Here is a 22,311-nt window from a genome sequence, read left to right on the forward strand (position 1 = left end):
TGATCATCTGAAGTATTAATATTAAACATAATTTGAGATATAAAAAGCTAAATGACAACAGCAAACAAACGTGCCTTGGAGGGGCACAATCTAAACTGAAGAAAGAATAATGCTATTTCCTTACCCGAACAGTAATGCTATTGTTTACAGTGCTGTTAAAATTCCCTTTATAAAGCCAACCAGACTTGAAAACTCCCGCTGCTAATCCTCCTCCACCACCACCGCCACCTTTTGAAGATGAGTGGGATGTTGTATCCTGTATGAAAGACATGATTAACATTGCACTGATTTTTCTTTTTGAATTTTAAGGTGAAAGATAAACCATAACATGTGAATATCTGCTTGACAACAAATAATCACCCTTGTGTTCCTTTTGAAATAAGACTTTATTAATATCCCTGCTGTGCACATGACGACATAAGAAACAAAGCTGTTCTGTTCAATTCAGAGTTATTTAAAATGTGAAATATTTTATAGGTAGTAACAAGGCTCCATCTGCACTCTTTCTTTGATGTAAGAGCAACAAATATCTTTCTTGGGGGGGTAGGGGGAACCCAAACCAGAATACATACTTCATCTTTATCCACATCCTCGTGATCAATCTCAAAGGAATGCGAAGGCAGTTTCTCGGGTCTACATTCATTCCTGCCACGACAGGAAAAACATGTTCAAAAAATCGTTAATATAATCTGAGATGGACTATTAATTTAATATACCTGCTGTTTCAGAGATGCAACCATCCTGACTTCCCCAAAACATCTTCAATATCCCTATTGCTATGATTCTATTAGATCCTTTAAAAAAAAATCACTACAGTTTGCAAAGACAGCTTTTCTCTTAAGCCCACACACCTTCTCTTTTTGCCAATAATACGAAGTTGCAACAGTCCTAAATCCAAGGTAAGGTCATTGCTTGTTCTTCTCTCTGCTCTTCCGTAACAGAGAGGAAACAAAAACAAGCAGTTTCCAAAGAAATATCTCATTTAAGGCTGTTAAATGAGCGTGGGCAAACTATAAACTTTTTCTAACCAAGAAGAAAAGTAGAAATTTTTGCCAAAAGCTTCTATAGTTCTTTACTATTTTAAGGAGTTCTTTATATACAAAAAAAGTCTTAAAGTGAATTATAAAAACATACAGACATCTTTTCAACGCTGTACCACACAAGAGCTTCACATTTCAGACTGCTAAACAGCACTGAATACAAAAAAAACAAAGCACTTAAATTAGGCAAGTGCTCAAGGCACATAAGCAATTGCACTGAGGCCTAAAGTACTAAGATGCAGAATCAAACCTTAACTAACAGCCACACAAATGCAGAAAATAAAAGATAGTTTTAAAAGGACAAATCCTAGATTTTTTTTCTGTGGTCTGAAAAGCATTAAAATTGTTTTCAGATTCTTGAACATTATAAACCTTGATTTATAATCTTGAAAAGCTTTAATCATCAAGTGAAAACCTAGAAAAGTTATATTAAATCCCACTACTTTTCAGGAAGACAGATTTTGAGGGAATCTGGTTTTTCTTTAGTCAGACTTAGAAAGGAAATAAGGCAGCAGCGCTCTCCGGTAAAAGGAAGCCAACGCAAGCGGGAGCTTAGAAACCATATCCCCACTAGCAAGGTTCTTCTCCACGGGTAGCAGGCGTTAGCCCACGCTAGCACGACATTAAACACCTCTAGTTGCTTTTCCTTTAATCTTCCCGATCTGTACCCTGCGTACGAACGAACAGGAGGAGGATCTCTCTTTTGCAATGCTGATTTCCTCTTCGCTTTCTCCATTTCAAAACCAGTTTTATCGCGACGCCAGTGCCCTATGGTAACTGAGGTCAGCACTTCAGAGAAGCCAGCACAGCGAAACGTGTGCAGCTAACAGAACACAAGATTTTTTTTTGTTTTAATTTGTTCTATTTTCAGTGTTTATTTAACATAATCAACTAGTCTGGCTTTGCAATCGACATATGACTTCTATAGAAGAGTTAGCTTTTGTCAAGGAAACCCATCAGAGGCTTTCCAATGCAGCCAAGAAAAAATTTTAAAAATCTCCCACTACCTCTTGACCCAAAGAAGCCAAACTTTTCAGAAAAGCCCCCTTCCACGCGGTTGGTTTTAGACAGGAACCCACGGGGTCTGTTTACCAGCGAGCGCTCAGAACCTGTCGCGCTCCCGGGGCGGGACGCGGACAGACGGACTCGAGGCTCCGCGCCGCTCGGGCACCGGCCACCCCAGCGCCAGGGGAGGGGACGCGGGACCCGCGGAGGGACGGGCTCACGCTACCTTCCCTGGAAGGGCGGGAACCCTCCCGGCCGCCAGAGCAGCTCTGAGAGCGCCGCAGGCGGCGGAGCAGGCACGTTAAGGAGGAGACACCGCGTCCGTAGCTTGGGACAGGCACAGCGAAGTCTACGTCGTTAGAAGCAGGTTTTGTAAAGGAGTTTCTTCAGCACATTGCAGGTATTACGAATTTTCTCTGCACCAGCCAGCCCTGTGAACGAACTCGGGCTGCCTCAAATCAACGCTCCGGTCAGTTGTCACGCTCTACGTCTGCATCCACCAGCAAAACACCACCGTGTGCACAGCTTCAAGAAGCCTGCTGATCCAAGGCGCAAGTCCGCAGCTCCACCAGAACTATTTCTGGGGAAACTATCAGACACCTTGCAAAAGCGTTCCCTCGCCGACCACCCGAGAAACATTCGTCCCCTCAACCCCCCACACCATTTTCCTTAAAAGCTTCTCCTTTCCTCCCCTTGGGTGGAAGCCCTTTAAGGCGGCAGATGAAACGTTGTAAGGAGTTAACCTCGTTCATTCGGCAAACCCTCTTTTCTCCGCTCTCTGCCGAGCCATACAGAAATGAAGAATTCCAAGACAGCAGTTCTGAAATATTTACCAAACATTGCAGATCGGCACTTTATAAACAACAGCAAAAACTTCGCTATTGACAATTTCTGTTCCCCAACACGCTGCCACCACTGCGCATACACTAAGTGAGCACTGTGCTTCCTCCACTCCCCTTCTTGTTCAAAAAGCAAGACCATAACAGAGCAGAGCATGAAGAACTGCATAAAAAGAGGTAGTGAGAGCTAAGAGAGAGGAATTTAAGAGGTAGAAAGATCTGAAGAAAACTTTGGAGGAAGAACACACTCAGAAATAAACCAAAGCAGTTGCTAAACATTCAGGTTGTGTTGCAGCACACTGAGCCCTTCCCCGCTGTTACAGACCCAAGTTCAGTGGGATTACACTGTGGACAGGTTCAATTCCCAGCACCTGTTCTATGCATTTTGTGCCAAATTGCAACTGCTTCTCAATCAAAGAGATCAGTACTCAGAAAGTGAATTCAGACATCTGAATTAATCGCTATTAATCGGCATGGTGTATGACAGCGTGAAACACCGCCTGTCCTCGCATGCGAACAAGGATGAAGTCCTTTCAACGCTGCTGAAGGCTGCCAAGCTCCAGTTCGTGCACGTCTATGTGTGAAGCCCCCTGAGAAGGGTTAGCACAGCATTAGGCAGGAAGAGTACTTTGGCTGCAGTAAGGCGAGTCATTTTAAACACTGCACCTTTTTCATGGTGCAAACTACATGCTTAACACTCATCCAAAAACTTTATGAAGTTTGGTGGGCTCCAAACAGCTTTGTTTAAGGCATGTTAAGTGCAAAAGCCATAGCAACTTTCAACAAACAAAAGAGATGCTCCTGCTTTAAGTTTACTTTTGGAGCAGCAAGTAGTGCTGCATTCAAAAACATTCCCGAGTGCTGTGCTCCGATAATATAAATAAGATGTTTAGTTATGATCCCCTACTTGCAGGGCAGGGGGGAAGAAAGATCCAAGACACCATAACATCCGTGAGTGTGAACTCATGAAAGCAAAGTCATCATATTAAAATAACCTTCACTGAAGAGGATGTATATAACTGGCTAAAATGTACTTCTGTGCAAGTAATGCAATCATGTCTATCAAATGCATATTTCATAAGAGCAGAGATGCTTTTAATAAATAGAAAAAATGCTGCGAATGTTGTTCTTGAGCACTAATGCATTATTTTCTAAAACAATTAGCAAAACTGCTTCTAATGGCATTTTGTACTACTACATTTACTGTTCATGAAAATACTGACAAATGAGATGAGCTGCAGATCTGAGAGAAAGCTTACGGACAAAATCCACTGAACACAGCATCTGAAGGGACTGGTTTACCGATTCCTCTAACAGTTTGGCTAGCACCAGTTTCCATTCTTACTCCAACTCAAGCCTGGAGCACTCATTCCTGTAGTTGGTGTTATATGCACACAGCAATCTTTCATGCAGTATCATGATTTTAATGACTCACATTCCAAGAAAGGAGCTGGTAACTGCTCATTTAGGTGTCCTGTGACTTCATCAACTGCTCTGCAAAACAGTCCTTAGAGTACACGCTCCCTCCCAGAAAAGGGAGCACGGGCAGAAACCCATGCATGAAAGAACGGACACCAAATCCCTCGTTTCTTTCCGCTCCAGTTAAGGTGTGCCTTCTCCTCTCAGCATCTTTACAGGGCCTCCAAGCACAGACAGGCTGAATGCTCGCACGGGCACCAGCACCTTGCTGCATCCTTGCACTGCTAGTGCTGTACCAATGGAAGCTGTAACACGGGCCCAGACTCCTCTGTATTGTACAGCTAACAAACCCTTAAGCAAAATCTCACTCCTCTGTTATATAAGGCAACTAAAGGTAGAATTAATCCCAGATAAAGGTGAGTGATTCATGCATTATTAAGGAAAACAGAAGACCAGCTTTCCTGTATCAACTGTGCTTTGAATACACAAATACACCTCTAAGATTTGAATCAGCACTAAACGAGTCTGTTGATACTAGTGAATTCTGCAGAGTCTTGACCTTTGGCTGAAGGACCTTTTCTTCCCCTTTTTAAAAAGGCAAGCCACTACAAATACAGTAAAATAAGTAGAAAATACAGGATATAGGAAAGTGCAAATATGGACACAGCTCAGAAAAATAACACAAACCTAAGAGAGAAAAAAAGAACAACAACAACAACTTAAGCTAGGTCTTACTGTGGTAAGTGTCGAAAATCTCCTGAATACTGTTCATATTTGTAGTTCACAACATGCCACTGGGAACTGTAATATTTACAAGCCTGAAGAGAAAAGAACAATAACAGAATTACTACAACTGTTTGGACTCAGAAAAGGCTGCAGCGCAGAGAAACATCGCAGGGGCCTTTCGACTAGACAAGCACAAATTCTTTGCTTTTATAGCTGGGTGCATAGTTTTTAAAGAACAGGCAATTTCATACACTCCCATATTTTGAAGCACAATTTCCCTTTTAAATCAAACACACTGAATTATATAGGGAGGGAAGGGAGCAGGATGAAAGCAACATAACATGCTTTACTAATTCTCTGCACCAACTGCATAGAAAGTATCATTAAATCATGTGGCTAATACCTCAAAAGATACTGTCTAGCTTAGGCATGACTTTCTCCATGCACATTAACTGTAGATTTTCTCTTTGCATCCCATTTCATTACCTAAGAGTTGTATGGTAAATACACTTGCCCTATTCTTTTTATTCCCCCTTGCTGCAGCACGAGCTCTACTCTTATTCTGTCCTTAAGGACCGACGTTTACCCTCTTAATGAAATTCAGCAGTATGTTAATAGGACTATCATTTCTCATCTGAGGCTCATTTTCCCCTCCACACTGAATTTGCTCAGCCCTCTTACCATCTCCTCGTAGTTCTCATCTTCCAAAAGCTTTTAGCCTATTCTCTTCTTTTAGCCTTTTTTCTCTTCTTTTAGCCTACTTCTCTTCTGAAATTGTCCTTAATACACCCATCTTTTAAATAAGGAACCCAGACCTGAATCAAGTCTATACTAATGGGTATTGCTATGCTGTCAAGCAGATCAGAATAACTGTGTGATTTATTTTATGTAGAACATTTTTCAACATAATTAAACATGGTACTACATTTTTAGATACAATAAGCTCAAATTATTTATGTAGATTAATTCATCAGTTAAGTTGTTCAGTTTAACAAATATGGCACACAATTGTGAATAAGAGCACGAAGCACACACATTTATTGGTAAGGTACCCACCTATAACAAGAAAGACACAAATATTGTCAAAATTTCTAGTAATTCTAGCAACAGAGTGTAAAATACAAACTAATAACTGTATAGTATGCTGAAGGATTTACTCTAATATATATATTTTTTCTCTCTACATACCACTTCAACAGTTGCATCAACCCATACAAGAGGGACAGGAGAAAAAGGGGGAAAGATGCTTAAAACCTAAGAGCAGAAGCTGCTTCCCAAGATGATACAGAAAAAGGAGGAATATCATGAAGGAAAATGGTGGAGAATACTGTAGAGAAAGCAGCAGCAGCATTAGGGGGAAATTCAAAGTGGGAACAGGAAAGATGATCCCACAGAAAGGCACAGCAAGGATGACAGTCCAGCAGACAAGGAGAATGGAGTGAAGGATAGAGCAAAAAGATTAAAATACAAAAAGCTAAGCAGAAAAAGCAGCAGAAAAGGCAACAGACAAAAGGACATGGCAAGGCCTCCAGCTGAGAGGATTCACCAGCCTCTTCTCATGTTCCCAGCAGAGAGAGACTCTGCAAGTCCCTGCTTGCAGAGCAGGCTTTGGCCCAGAGGGACACAGAGGGGACTTATCAGGCCCAGTGGAGCAAAAACTGAAACAAGCTGAAAACTCAAAGGTGGCATTTTCTTAACCATGCAGAACTGGCTTAGGAAATCTCCCTTTAAAGTCTGTGTAAAACTTGCAGCAGATGTGGCCACAAATTAATTTAGGAAAGCCATCCAAGGCGTGATCACAATCTTTTGAGACAGCTTTATTTGTTTTAGCATAAAAAAGAAAAAAAAGGCAAGGAAATAGGTGCACCTATATAAGCAGTTCTCTCCCATATTAAAACAAACTGAATAGTTCAGCACAACCAGTGGCATCCTGCAGCAGTTATACTCAGAATGAATATACAGTCTAACATAAATCCTGGTTATCTTTCAGGATAAAATGTGACCATTAGATCATAATAAATAATACAATAATTACAGGTTATTGAGAATAAACATAATATAACTGACTTCAACTCTGACTAACGCCAGACTTGGAGGGTCAGGTGAAAAGCCTACGCACAGCACCCATGTTCCTACAGTGCTCCCACTGCGGAGGGGAGTACTTTGACTTCAAGTAGAGCAAGACTTTGTTTAGTGTATCTTCAGCACTCTTCCATTTATGTGAGATAAGCTTTAGTTAAAAGTGTTTGATACTCACCTGGATTATAAACATATCCCTACAGAAGCATCGTATATTGTGTACCGCATGTACCAATGAAAAAGCTCATTTTGTGTGAGGATGAGCACAGACCCTCTAATTCACACTTCCCTTACTTTCCGCTCAGCAAATGTACAACTGAATCTTCTATAGAAAGGATCAATTTTCCTCTGTGGCACTTTCATTACTACTCTATTTAAAAGATGCAGTTAATGCTTGCAGAAAATTCTCAACACAGACTTATGCAAACAGTATAGGCTTTTTACTGATATGGTCAAAAAATTGTTGTGGACAACATATAGAATAGGCCTCAGTATTTTAGCTTATAACTATGAAGGTTTCTTGTGTTCCTCCAAGAAAAAGCTAATCAAAATAAAAATCAAAGAGGACAATCAGCACATTCAAGTATCAGTCAGTGAATTCACAAGATGCAAGCCCATTCAGTGCAACAGCTAACGCTACTCTGTAAGTAACTTGCTGTGGCTGGGAGCTGTGACTATTGTAAACCAGATACAGTTAAAATAATAATAATAAAAAGTAGTACAGCCTTTTCTCTTCAGAATATCCCAACTAAAAATCTTGTACTTCTGCTGAGTTACTGAATTTGAATAACAAGGAAAATGATGAAAAATCTGAATAATGAAGAACACACCCATGAACCTGATTTCAGGAGCAAAGAAAACCTTTCTAGAAGCAGAGATTCATTAAGAGGTCAGAATCAGACCTTACTCTCAGCAAATAAGGAGGCGTTATTCCAGAGGACTGTTTAGCTCGAGTGGAGTGTGGGGGAGGAAAAATATAGATGGAGCAATGGAAGCAGTGGGACGTGGGAGGGCTGGCACACATTTGCATGAACTTTCTTATTCCACTCTTGGCCAGGCGGCTGTTCAGCCCATTCCCAAGGGGCCTATCTATTTCAATTCATTTCCTTCTTTTTTTGACTTTTTTTTTTCTTCCTTCTTCCTTGCCCAGCTGGCCTAATTTTTCCTTAGAGAGAGATAGATTACCCTGCAAACATTTTCCACCTGCAAGTTCTTAGCTCTTGCTCTGGCAATGACAGTGTGATGGCTACCTCAGGGAAAGGAGCACTTAATAAAGATTTGCTCTACAATGCAAATCAACCCTTTGGAGAAAAAAAGAAGAAAAAAAATTAGAAAAGAGAAACAACTGAAGCAAACACCTACTCATACTTGAAAGCAAGCATAACTCTTTTTTCCTTGCTTGTATTCTGTCTGATACCACTAAGTGGGCAGTCTTGGGGAATACAAGCACATCTATAAAAGTCATTCCCATAAGAGCCAGGCCTCTTGCAGCAAAGACAGTGTGCACAGAGGAATCCCACTGCTTTGTGAGCTGTTTAAAAGCAGCTATTACTGAGGTTGAAAGCAGAAGATGTTAAATATGGAAGGGTGAGGCAATGCAAGAGTCTGGATAGAGAAACTGGGACGGTGGCGTGCTGGATGCAGCCACAGTGCTTCAGGGCAAGCTGCACAGAGCGCACTCAGGGCTCAGTCTGCTGACCAGGGACGCACATGACACCGGTGCAACAGCCTCCCCCCTCCCTCGAGGGGGCCAAAGGATGCCGTGAGGGCCAAAATTCAGCCCCCCGCCGCAGGTTAACTCTGCTCCGCATGCCTGCGACCAGCATGAGAGCCTCACGAGGAGCTGCAGGCGATCCGCACCTTCAGTCTATGGCTCTCAAAATCTACCTCCAAATTACTGTGTATGTCAACTGTGCTAAAGTATAGCAAGACTAAAGTTCAACAAGCCAAGGTATTAAAATATGCTATTTTAAAATACTAGACATCATAAAAATATTTACCCCCTCAACTATCAAAAAACACACGGTCCTTTAATAATACACCTCAGTCCTGCTACAGCACTTCTTTAAAATATTGAGGACACTTGGATTTTTAAGTTGGGGAACTCTACCCTGTGATGAACAGTAGCAAAGATTTGGTTCTGACGCTTCCAGCTGGAGTTCCTGTTCTGACTTTGAAATATGTGAAAACAATCAAGATTAGCCCGCAGACAAAAACGCTTGAGGAATCAACTGTATTGGCACAGAAGCACTTTCAATAATCATACAGAAAGTTTAATGCTGTGCTTTCATGTTATGACTAATAAGATTCTTGCTTAATAACTATTTATAGGTCCCATAAAGACAAAGCACAACATATGAAACAGAGAAATCCTCCAGATGAATTACAAGGGCTCTAAAAATTTACTGTAACTAATAACCACAACTCCTGTATCTGGAAAGTCTGCACAGGACAGTTAAAAGGAATGCATATGAACCCTGTGCCTACAACAGACAGAATTAAGTGGACATCAGCCATTAAATGAGATTTCACTGCTGTTACGCTTTCCATTTTGATGCGGTGCTTTTCAGCCGGCAGGATCCCTGCTTTGAAGATGAAGTGTGAGGATTACAATCACACCCTGAGATGCAGAGACACCAATACTGGGGTGCAGGAAAGCTCTCTGGAGTCTCAACAGCTTCCCCCAGCAAGCTGGTTTCTTCATTATCATCCGAGTCATTTCCATAAGTTAAAACACCACAACATGATACCAAACATTGAGTCATTAGACAGGCCTAAGTCACCCTGTGCAAGGAAAAGGACAGTTTCAGGTGGAGAAGTAAACGGCTACTATTACACTCTTTAGTTCACCTGCTTCAAATTCCTTTGTTCAATACATGAACAGACTGCCAGATGTCCCACACAAAACATTATTATATCACACATCCCATTAACAACTAGTTTCTCTTCCTAGGCTTTTTCCAACAGGTTGCTAAGATGACAACTGTCCAGATGCCCAAGATCTGAAAGAAGTCGCAGGCTCCACAGGAGCTTGTAAAGCTGCAAGTATGCTCAAACACCGTTTAAGAGTGCTAGCAGATTTTTGATGGCGACAGGCCTGATTTGAAACCTGCTTCAGTCAGCTGTTTGATAACATTTATGAGCCCCAAACCATCCCCTTTGCATTATAGTAGGCTACATACTTCAATGAGCAGTGGAGGAGTGCATAGCAGACTCTGGCACTGGGATTTTAAGAATGTAAAGTGAACTCCAACTTTGCTAATATATGGATGGGACCACCAGTGATGAGAGTTCTTTATATACTGTGAGCTGATACAAAGTAGCTTAAGTTCCTCAAACTAAGCATAACTTCGAATTGCAAAATACCCTGTCCTCTAACATTTCCAAAAGAAATGTGAAAAAAAAAAAAGATTGCCATTTGATCTGCATAGTCAGGAACACAAAGCTGGGAAAGGCTACATTAGGAATATTTTCTTGATGTAAAAGGAAGAATCTTATTTTTTTCTTTTCTTTTGCAGTGAATCTTTCTATTTGCCAAAGCAATGGACCACGAGGACAATGCTGATTGGTATAAACACACATACCAGACTCCGTAAGGAAGAGAAAAGAATTCAGAACTGGAGAGAAAACTGAATGGTACCGTATTGCATTCACAGCCATTAGGAATGCTTATTAAAAAGAAAATTTGAAAATTTAATTCTTTTCTGGCTTTAAAAGAGTCAGAAATTTTCACTGTTCTTGGAACCTGATTTAGTTTCTTAAACTCCTCCAGCCTAAGAAAAGTAAAGGTGGAAAAAAGATAACGAAAAGTCTCCCAAGAACATTACAGCTATAGGAATGATAGATTAACAATGTATTATCTTCGGAGTATTACAAATACCAGTTTCAGTAGAAAGGGGAGAAGGTTAGAAATCTTGTTTAAAGGAAATTCTTCTATCACAGTCATTTTCATAATATCTGAATATTACCCAATAGGATTTAGACTGAACTCTGTTTCAGATTCTCTCTCCTTGATAAGAATTGCATATTGTACTATATCATGCTTTGGCAAGGATTTCTTATGGCCTTGGTAAAAGGAAGGGAGAGATGAAATTTTTAGTATTTTATAAAAACATTTGCACCCTTAAACATATTCATATGCACCAATGCTAGCTAATGCAATATTAGCAATACAGCACGTGCATACTGCAGAGGGTGTATTATTGTCCGCTTAGTTCCAGGAGAGAAAGGCACCGTCTGCGACCAGCTCTCAAGGAAGTTCTCTCTCCTGTAGTCACCTGGAACCTGAGGGACTTCCTCAGTGCCAGAGGAAATCCAGTTACTTACTGTCCTCAACTGAAACTCTAGGGGAGGCGATCTGTCAAAGAAAGAAATAGGTTCAACATACTCACTGCTGTATCTGATGGGACGAACCAGTGGTGCTGCGGGCTAAGCAAAATTTAAAAAGCACCTAAGGCTCAAGTAAACTGAATTGCTGCAGAGTATCCAAGAGGTGACACAATAGTAAATAACCAAGACCATGCCATTATCACTCAAAAAGGAGCAGAATCAGCTTGCTCATGGATGACAGAGGTATTATTCATGTGACCTGTTATGTGATAGTTTTTGGTCACTGCAAAATCTAAAAGTAGCATTAGAGTGCTGATTTGGCCAAATTAAGGCACAAGCCCTCAACTACAGATGAAAAACACCAAGCACTATCCTATACTTAAACCTTTCTTAGCAATGTCAGTCTCATCTTGCTTGATCTAGCTTGTCACCTGTTTTGCATCCAGGTATTTCATGTGCCATCAATTCATTCTGGAGTGGCTATAAGTAGCCTTTACAAGTTGTAAGAGTTTGGTCAGGGAATCTGATCAAATCCCTGAACACTCATATATGGAGATGTTAATAAGGGGGGGAGGAAGGGGGAATCCTTGAAGGATCCCAGCAGTGAAAGGGCCAGTGGTGGAAGCAAAGTCTTCCTACTGTCACCAATAGGAAGCAAGGCTCCAAAAAGCAACAAATTGGGTTTTAGGGTGTTATTACAGGCTTCTAACAAGGCTCATAAATGACCTAAGAGTGTTTTATGGGTAAGACCACTGACTGCCAGAAGGATGAGATGTAAGGGGATCACTGATGTGGGCTGTTGAAGCAGTTTCAAAACCATATCATCACCTTGTCACACCTTACATCATATGAAGAAATTTAGTTTCTCCTTCAACAACAGACTCTTCAATTGTAATTAACTGACTTGCTCCCTTTCTCTGTATGGCAGCTTACTAATCTAGTAAAAGGGTGTAGCATTAATTAACAGTCAGAGAAAGCTATTACTGCTTCCGGGAACACCAGCATGACTTCAGTTAAATGAAGCTGTCCACTGTCTTTGCACAGCGTCCCTAGCAGCCCGATCAGAAAGCAGACATTTGGTTCTGGGTTGCAAGATAGATGCCTTCACTGATCATGTGCTGTGAGACCACTGTGTATTCAAAGAACGCCATGAACACGATGTTGGCTTTTTCACAGCTCTGGAAGAGACCACCACAAACTCAAGTCTTGCACAGTTGTTCAGAACTACCTAACAGCTACTGAACACCTGTCTGGAACACCAGCAGACTGTTGGTGGGTCAAATCTACACTGACCTAGTATAGGTTTGTACATGTGCTGCAGCAGGCTGTAACGATAGACCTTCACAGGAGCTGGGGCTCAGTTTCGCTTCATTTTGGACTAGAAACAATCTTCTTCCTGGAGCCTAATTTCCCTTACACCTAGCTTTTGGCTATGAGGCAAAGTGGAACATATGTATTACTACTTTAAAAGAGGGTCTTATCCTGCCATTATTCTGTGTACAGTCCTAGTTCTGTAGCACTGTTTTTTCCACTGCTTTGCTCTTCTGCCCCCCTTCCCTTGGCTCAGTGGTATCGCAGAGAAAGCTAATAGTTCTGTTCAGTATGTATTTTACCAGGCTCTCATTAGTATCCCCCTGGAGTGTTCAGCTGTAATGGTTCCCAGATACTACGCATTATGTTCCCTTTTTAGATCCATCACCTTCCCTGTAAAACAGTGAGGACTGTGCTGGCCTTGCAACTTGTGGGACCTTAAAATCAAAAGCAGACCCCAAAATGTAGAAAGTGCAAGGAGACTTCTGGGAAGACAGATAATTCCCCAAGCTTTCTTATCTTTTAACTCTACTGTCAGATTAAGACAGACAGCAAGGTTCAGGTGATTTCAGCTAGCAGTAAGTTCTCACTGCTCTTTCTAGACTTGCTGCTGGAGACAGAAATAGAGTGAGCCTGTAAAATGTCATGTTGCATAGAATTCAACGGCTACATTTCTGTCTGATCTTGGATTTTATATTTTCTAACCCTGAGGTTTTTCTGCAACTGAGTTTTCCTCAACAAATTGTCTTGCACTTATAATGTGTATGAAATAGGCTCATTCAAACCAGAAAGCCACGTGTGCAATCTGTGGGGGGGGGGGAAGAGAAAAGAAAAAGACAGAACACATGCATTAGGGGATAATTATTAAGTGTATACCATCTCATGTAGAAGCTGAATGAAAATTTGGTTCTGTATATTTGTTTTGTTAATGCAAATAACTGGATATATTTTACAGCTATAGTAAAAGAAGGTTCAGAGAGCTGTCCAAAGTAAATTCCTTTCAACAGTGCAGCCAGCATCTCCAATGCAAAGTCCTTCAAAGCGATAAAACCATTGCCAATGAAAAGTAGCCCTGATGTAGCAGGAAGAGCAAAGCAAAAATTAGCAGGACAGAATATGTGCTTGGTAAAGCTAGAGTAATTAATCACTCCTAGCTAGGTTCTGGTTGCCAGAGAAGAAATTCGCTTGCACATTATAATGTTGAATAGCCTTCAGATGCTGACAATAGAATATAAAACCCTTCCAACTCTTCCTCAGATAGTGATAACATACATTTCAGGAGAATATTTGATATATCTTTTGTAATAACTCCAACAGTTGTGATAACTCTAACAGTTCCAAAATTGTGTCAAATAGCTATCTTTGAAAATACTGATACTTTTCCAGGAAAGTGCAAAGCATTCAGGACACCAGTGATTAGCATTTATGTAAAGTTACCAATTCCTACAGACTAGCAGTGACAGAGAACATAACTGAAAGACAACAGTCTGATACATTTACAATTTTTTCTAGATACATGTATTTCAGAACAAGTACCTGCACACTACATGCTGTTAAAAAAATACCTGAGCAATATTAAAAGAAAAAAAGATGTGCATTATTAACATAGCAAGTCTCCCCTAGAGCCTTGGTTTTATTTAAAAGATACACACAGTAGGTATTTACCTCTTTAACAAATAAATTTTCCGCTTTTCGTTCTGCATCTTCAGGTACAGAAGGATACAGCGTCCTGATTTCCAATGAAATTGTATCTGTCTAACAAATAATAATAATAAAAAGTTAGCCAGAGTGAGAGAACAATGGTTTTTGTCTCATGAAGAGGTTAAGAATCAGTATTATTATCGTTTATATTTCCAGTTTGTCATGCAGCCAACACACATGCACATCAACCGCAACCCAACTCTCTCCCACACAGACTTTCCAATACTATCAGCTAAAGCATTAATTACAAGGAAGAGCACTGGTCAAATGGATTTCTGGGAATAAGTCTGTGCCAAGCAAACTTGCTTCAGTCTCTGACTTTTTTAAAGTCATTAATGGATAACATCCTAAGTCTTACTAGCATCCTTTCCCAAAGGATACACTCCAAATCCCCCTGCCTTACATGCTTCCCACTGCCCCTCTTCCCTTCTCAGCAAAGGAACGTAGGAATAGAACTAAAAGTTTTGACTTTTTTGGAAAGAGAAAAGTGAAGCATAAAGTCAGCCCTGAAAGCTGCAAAACAACTGCGACAGGCCAGCTCAACAGCAAGGGAACAAGCAGATCATGGAGCAGCTTCCCAGCTTTTCCAGCAGCAGGCCCAGCACACCAGCTGGGTATCTACTCCTGATGGTCGTATGATCCCCTTTCAGCAACAACGGGCCCTGCACAAGTAAAGGAACTTTTCTAAAAGCAGCTCCTGACTGAGTTGGTTTGTCAGGACCCTGGCAAGGAAGCACAGAGCTGGATCTCCAAAAGGTCTCCACAGTGGACCAGGCTCCCCTTGGATCCCACCAGGCAGCTCTCGTAGCTGTTACAGATCAGTATGTGACTTCTGAGAGAAGGCCTAGGACGTGTAATTGGTGCAGCATGAAGAACCACTGCTCAGTAATACCACCAGGCAGCCTGCAGTATCCACTGCCAAAAGCCCATGGAGGACCTGCCTCACAACCCAGTCTCCAACTAGAAAGTGACTGTTTTTCTGTACATACTGCTGCACAAATCCAAGCACCTGGACTCTACTTAACAATTACCTGGCTATTATTGACTCAGTTTTTCCTTACAGCTTAAACACAACACAGTGGTTCCCCCCATCGCTTTCCATATGAGTAATTCTGAGAGAACAGCCCATATGGCACAGGCAGATGCAAACATCATGGGATTCCCCAAACTTTTTCTGTTTCATTTGGATAGCTCAGGACACAATGTGGTTACAACACTTCTGGTCCCACGAATAACGACGATGCCTCCCTTTTCTGAAAGCGTTCTGAAAGCCCGAGAAGGCTACATCTGAGGACACAGCTGAAACCCACCCCCCCGCAACACCACAGGGTCATCAGACCCAGCTCTTTGCAGCGCTGGGGCCCACCTACCAGCAACCACAAAACACGCACACTGCCATCCCATGACATCACACCACTGCTAAAGTTCAGCTGCTATTTCCAGAGCTAACGTAGGGCAGGAGAACGCACAGGAAGAGACCTGTGATGTGTCCCAGATCTAATGGTGAGCTGCCCAGGCAATCACTAAGCTGTGGAAGCCAACAGCCTCTTCCGCTTGACCACAACAAAACACCTCCCCCATATACTGGGCAGAAGATAGGTTAAAAAAAAATAAAAAGGACTAACTATAGACATTAACGGGAAGAAATACTAAAACCTAACACAACGCTTCTCAGCAACTGATACCAATACACTGACCAAGACAGCTAAGCCTTCTCCTTAATGGTGTCACCCTGCCTCCAAACAAAATTGTGGCTGAAAAAGAAACATGACCTAAAGTGACTGTTTCGCACGCAGTCATCTCCTCCACTTTTCTTCAAAAGATTGTACTTGAATGAATGAAATACAATCATACAAAATAGAAAGATGAGGTAATAGTGGGCATATATCACCTGCAGACTTTACCGAATACCGTACTAAAAACCTGATCTACTGAAAGAATGGACTTGGGACATGAGAAAATTGTGCTTTGTTATATTTAAACTTGTTTTAAAAACTACAGAGTACTTCCCTTCTGAGAATTAGCTATGTTCAGACCACTAGCTGCAGAAGATCTTGCCACAAAAACACTTCCTGTTCGAAGTTCATTATTTCCAAAGTTAAATGCTCTTAAAGGCTGATCAGGCATAGCATTTGTTCACCAAAATATTTTTACTTTAGAAAACAAATAAATTTCAAGAACGGACTAAATGTTGAAAGGGTCATAGAGTTTTATTTACAGAATTCAGTATTCGTGAATGTTTTTTAAATGCAGTCTAATTTTATAACTGTTCGTGCAATTGTAGTAATTGTGTTCAAATCAGAGGTCAAAAGGCTTCTCCAGTTTGCGTGTACAAAGACTGTGATAATCCAGCAATGCAACTGTCAACCTAAAACATTAAATTCCATACTGAGTTCTGGAAGAACGCATCTATTCTATACGATTCCCCAATATCTAGCGATTTCTAGTATTCAGCCAGACCGTATTAGTTGCATAAGCTGCTGGCCCCGGGTGTTTGATTAGTTACAAGGGGCAGTTTAATTAAGCACCCTCTCTTGCTACCTTCACTGAAGGGTATTTCCACAGAGAAAGCCAAATGCTAGCAGTGCTCCTTATTAACGATGGATTAGGAACAACGCTCCCAGGCAGCGCACGCTTCCCGCCGACGCAGGGAGCTTGGTACTTGAAAATGGAGCCCAAACTCCGTTAGCCAGTTCAAACGCTTTCACTCTGAATCTATCCAAATAGCTTTCAGGCTGAAAGCCTGTTACCAGCGGTCCAGCACGACTGCATCCGCCTCCTGGGAAGGCCGTCCTAAGAAGGCTCACCGCACGCAGGCGAGAGCGTCCGTGCGCGTTAGGGCTCAGATTCAACCTCTCTCCACGAAAAGCCGCTCAGCTCCGCTTCCACCCAAGTAAACGGATTTACTTCGCATCAGTGAGACCTGCGATGAGCTGGTCCATTACATCAAGAGGGCAGGCAAAGGTGGACCTCTGCTGCGCAAGCACCCCTGGCCCGGGGCTGCCCCGATGGCGCGTGCCCCTCCTCGCGGGACCGGGACGCCCATCCCTGCCCCGTCCCCTTCAAGGCGCATCTGCTGTGAACAGCTGTATTTGCAACAACAACTCTCACCCCTGCACAGTTAGGTACTGGAGGTTTCTCAATGCTAAAAGCAGGGAGGTTGCGACTCTTCCCCATTCTGAGCTAAAAAATAAAAGTCTGGAGATGGTCACGCCTCCTCTGAAGGAGCATATGGGCACTGCCCCGTGATTTAGCCACCCTAAGGCCTCTCCAGCACACGGAGGGCACCCACACGGGCTATCCAAAGCCCAGAAGAGCCAGAAGGACAAGCCCAACTGAACCCTAACAGGATTTGCACTCCCAGCTTACAGAGCAAGCTGTCAGCACCTTACACCTGTCCTAAATCTCAGAAATTAATTATTCTTTCTATTGCAGGTTCAAATCAGACAGGCAGTCACATTTACGCAATTAGTTTCAGAAGGTCTGATTTACATTATTAAGCAGAAATTTTAAAACGAGAAGGTGGTGAGCGAAGAAAGAGGAACAAGTTTTCATGACCCAGAGTTTCACATGTTTCGAGCTATATAAAATTGAAGTACCTACTAAATACATCCAGCCACCCTTTTATGATACTTAACATATATTTATCCAGGATTAAACCTCCATACGAGCAAAAGCATTAGCAGAGAGGTGCTGAGTCTGTTGTCACTTTAAGGGAAGAGCCCAATAGGTCCATGTAAAATTTGAGAAACAGAGAGGTTAGAAAGAGATTGCTGGGATTCAGGTGAATTTGGTACGGACTGCGACCTGAAGAAAGATTTAGAAGTACCTAGGAAAGGATACAGCAAGCATTTTGCTTGAATAAATGAAGGTGCAACTAACTCTACCTCATAACAAAGCCCTGCAAGACTGAGGTGTGCAAGTGCAAAGGTTTGGGGCAGGCAAAACTGAATGAAGCTGTCAAGCTTCCTCCATGGCCTCCTTTCTGATAAACACATGGGAGAGAAATAAGTGGAGATGCCACACAGCAGTAGTTCCAGTTATTGAGGGAGAATGTGGCGAAGCGTGGGGAAAGCAGCAGGTGAATGGCACAGTAAGCCAGTTGTGAGGCGAAATGCAAGCCTACCAACATCACCACCAAGCGCACACTTATATGAGCGCACCAAGAAGGCTATGACCTCCCACTTCCTACAAAGGAGCACTGTGCAAGCTCATACTCGCATGACAGCGAGCGGTGCAGAGCTTTCTTCCACATGGCTGCTGCCTTACCACACGCACAAGTTTTTCAACTAGAAATCTCCACTAGCCATGACTTCACAGAACATCACTGGAATGGCAGTTTGGTCAAGGGATCTGGGAGCAGCTGAAATGTGAAGCAGATCTGACATTTTCTTCAAAAGGGAAATAGCAGGCAAGAGGAGAGTTAGCAAGCAAGGCACTGCTTGGAAAACTGTAAGCAGGACTGATGCAACTCAATGATTTTTTAAAGGATCATTAAGCACAGTGGCATAAAAAGTGAAGCGTCTTTTCCCCAGTTGGAGTTAAATCAGAGTCAGCATCTTAGTAATGCATACATCTTGTGTTCTTTCACTGAAATGCAGGGAACAGAGGAACAGGGTATCCAATCTAAATCCGACAGACTAAGAACTTCTTGCTGTCTCGCAGACTTCTCCTAAGGCATTGGAAACGACCTACAATGGTCACGTGCGAGGAACTGCAGTTCTCTCTCTGAACTGCATCTGAAGACAGCCAGCAATTCCGAGATGAAACAAAGGACCAGACACTATGGCAGCTATGGTAATTAGCCCATATGTGATGCACGCAGTGAATACTGCAGATCCAGAAACAGCAGATTATTAAAAGTAGAATTTTCTCTTACATTCACTGCCTCAGTTAATCAATACAGAGATATTTTCATACCCCATAGCCCATAGGATGTGCTAACACAGGCCCAAACCAGGGCTGCATCAACACTGAGCCACGAAGTCTGGAGCAATTCTAATCATTACAGTTAAACAGTAACATCCACCATTTCCTGAGGCATTATCACATTAAATAACACTCAGAGCCAGCCTGAGCACCTCCTAATTCAGTCAAACCTAGATCTCTTTCTACTCAAATGGCTGACCCAGACTTTTGTGCACAGGTGATATTTGAGCAGGAAGGAAAAGGGCTATAAATAGATATACTGCAGCTGAAAAAAAATCTGTCTGCTATGAAAACTCTGCAGTCCTGTCCGGTAACATAAGCTCTTGTTACTGCAGCTGATTACAATGGAAGACACCAAAGAAAAAAAGATAGTGTTGTTGCAAGATAATGGCCCCGAACTACCACCGGCTCTGCTCTTCTGTGAGTAAGAGCCACCTCTACTATCCAAGTAGCTCTCTGGTCTACCCTTGTTTGTTTGTTTTTAATAAATTATACAAAATAATTGCAAAATGTAATACAGAGAAAACCACAGAAGTAGCTCCTAAAAGCCAGGCTACAACTGCTAAAAATGAAATTAAAATAAGGATATGAAAATATAATTTGACAGGCAGTCAGAGGCCATGAATAGCAGGGCATGATTCTTCTTTCACTGAGAGGGCTTGCTCCACCAATTTGAGCTCAGCTACTCTAAATCAAGGAGCTCAAGGGCCTAGAGACAGCACAGAGCAAGTCCAGTCAGCTTTGTGATGCTAAATTTCAATTCCATAAACTCACAAATGTGTTAAACGGATAAAGGAATTAACGATGATGGGGAAACGTATTCAGTTCAGCTCGCTCTCAATCCCATGAGCACGTTAACTCAGTTAATGCCACCAAGGAAATAGAGCCATTTAGCGAAACAAAGCCATCTGTTAGATTAAGGGGGCCCCACAGGACAGCAGCAGTGCACCAAGCTGATGGGAAGGGCCCTGCACAGCAGTTACAGCTGGTCACTGATTGCAACGTATTTCCATCAGAGAACATCTATTCATCAAAACCTAAGTCTTTTAGAGAGATTGGCTGATTTTGAAGAAATTGCTGTAAGATGCAGGCGGGGTTCCAGCAGCAATCTCCGTGGCCACCTGCCTCGCAGAGGCTGCTGCCCTCCTGCGCTCGCCGGGCAGTGGCAGCCGAGCCTCTCAACCTCTCTGCAGCTCACGAGGCCCAGCAGCAGCGAAGGAGGCCATACAGCCTCACCACCACGGGCTCCTGCCTCTCTGGCAGCACCAGCTGCCCAGTGCTCTCAGTATCTGCAGCATGTTAGCACCTCCACGGGAACTGCCTGGGCACTGGGGAGTCTGCATCCTGCATCGCTCAGGGACAACATCCCAGATGTCCGTCCTCATTGGAGGAGAATTTGAAGAAGTCTCCAAATCAAATAAACCCTAATCCATTCAGACTGCACCATTTTCTGTGCAACTTGGTGTCAGTAACTGGACAGCCTGGAAATACGTCACAGCTACTGTCCAAGTCTAACTTGGAGCAGAAGGCCAGTCACCATGGGCTGCTAGATTCTAGCTGCCAAACACATTAAATACATACAGGATCTGAGTAAATTATGGCAATATAATTAAATTAGATTCAATGGCAAGGAGAGATTCCAGCACAGGCTAAAGTACTATTGTGCTGAGCAAACAGACAAGCATGTATTATGGAAAAACATGTCTTGTGAGTTCCTGAAATATGTCTGAAAACCACCACAGCTTTGCATCATATCTAATCCTGAATAGTAAATTCACTCAAAGATGATCTCCAGAGGTCCCTCCCAACCTTACTGATTCTACGAATATTGGAGAAAAAGAGAGAACAAATTTGGCAGGAGAGGAGTAAGAAGTTGCACATAAATTAAGAAAATCTTAGAGAGTCCTGGGGCAACTTCTGGCTCTTCCTTTAACAGTGAGGATAAGCTGAATAAACAAACAGACAAACCCAAGAGAAAGAACAACACGCAGTTGCCATGTACTTACTGAAAAGTCATCGTCGGGGAACAATATCAGATCCTTAAACTGACCATCTCCAATATTTTTTTCAATTTCTGTGATAACAGCTTCATAATCCAAAGGCTCCAAGAGTTTGGGTTTTTCCTGCTATGGAGAAAAATAAAAGATCAGTTAATCTCTCTGTTCAGAAACCCTCCTTCTATTTGTGAACTAAGATCTACTGCATTTGTCAATTTTTACATCAAAACATGAATGACTTCTTCCCCCCACCCCTTCCCCGTCCGCGGCAGCTGGGCTGGTTCGGGCAGCAGCGGTGGCAGCGAGGAAGCGGGGCCAGCCGTGACAGCCAGCTCGACTCCGTTAATTCGGGAGCAATCCGTCAGCTCACTGCAGATGCCAAAACCACCACATTACCTTATCGGTCATCCTCAGTAATTTGCTCTCCCTTTCTCTCTAAATACACATAGACAAATAGACAGGCAAATACAGTTTGAACTGAAAACAGCAGATATAACCTTCAGCTAATATGCTGCAGAATGAATGACCTACTTTACTACCACTTGTTTCCATTACTGTGAGCTGACTAATTTTTTCACTCTTTCACAGTTCCACTTCTTGAACTGTTGGTAGCCTGCGAGTGCCAGTGCATTATTTTCCTTGGTAATAATCCCGTTCTCCTGGAATAAGCTATTTGGCATCCAGTCCCAAGGCTTCTCTTGTCAGGAACTGGACTAGTCCCATCAGTACTACTACTGCCTGAGATGGTGGTAATATAAGAAGACTCCTTATAAACAGCCAAACAAAAGTAAATTCCCCAAATACAATCCCAAAATAGAAAAAGAGGAGCCTACCCGCATGCTAGCACACATTAAACAAATGAAAAGCTCATGTATTAGTGAAAACATCTGTCTAATTCAAAGATTTAGAAATATCAGAGAAACCAAATGAGAAAGG

The 22,311-nt window shown here is 42.2% G+C and overlaps 1 protein-coding gene across 7 annotated transcripts in view; it reads right to left on the reverse strand.

The window, feature by feature from the left end:
- DOCK10 (dedicator of cytokinesis 10) overlaps positions 1–22,311 on the reverse strand; it is a 130,542-nt gene that overhangs the window by 75,494 nt on the left and 32,737 nt on the right. For all 7 annotated transcript variants that reach the window (XM_085298588.1, XM_085298587.1, XM_085298590.1 and 4 more), the window contains exons 2-6: positions 21,385–21,504; positions 14,414–14,503; positions 5,039–5,121; positions 573–645; positions 125–256 (exon numbers count right to left, since the gene is read on the reverse strand). In XM_085298588.1, coding sequence (XP_085154714.1) covers positions 125–256; positions 573–645; positions 5,039–5,121; positions 14,414–14,503; positions 21,385–21,504 — 498 coding nt within the window. The remainder of the gene's footprint in view (positions 1–124; positions 257–572; positions 646–5,038; positions 5,122–14,413; positions 14,504–21,384; positions 21,505–22,311) is intronic.

Source organism: Rhea americana, unplaced genomic scaffold, assembly GCF_003343005.1.
Source record: "Rhea americana isolate MKP2758 unplaced genomic scaffold, rheAme1 scaffold_14, whole genome shotgun sequence".
Classification (NCBI taxonomy): Eukaryota; Metazoa; Chordata; class Aves; order Rheiformes; family Rheidae; genus Rhea; species Rhea americana.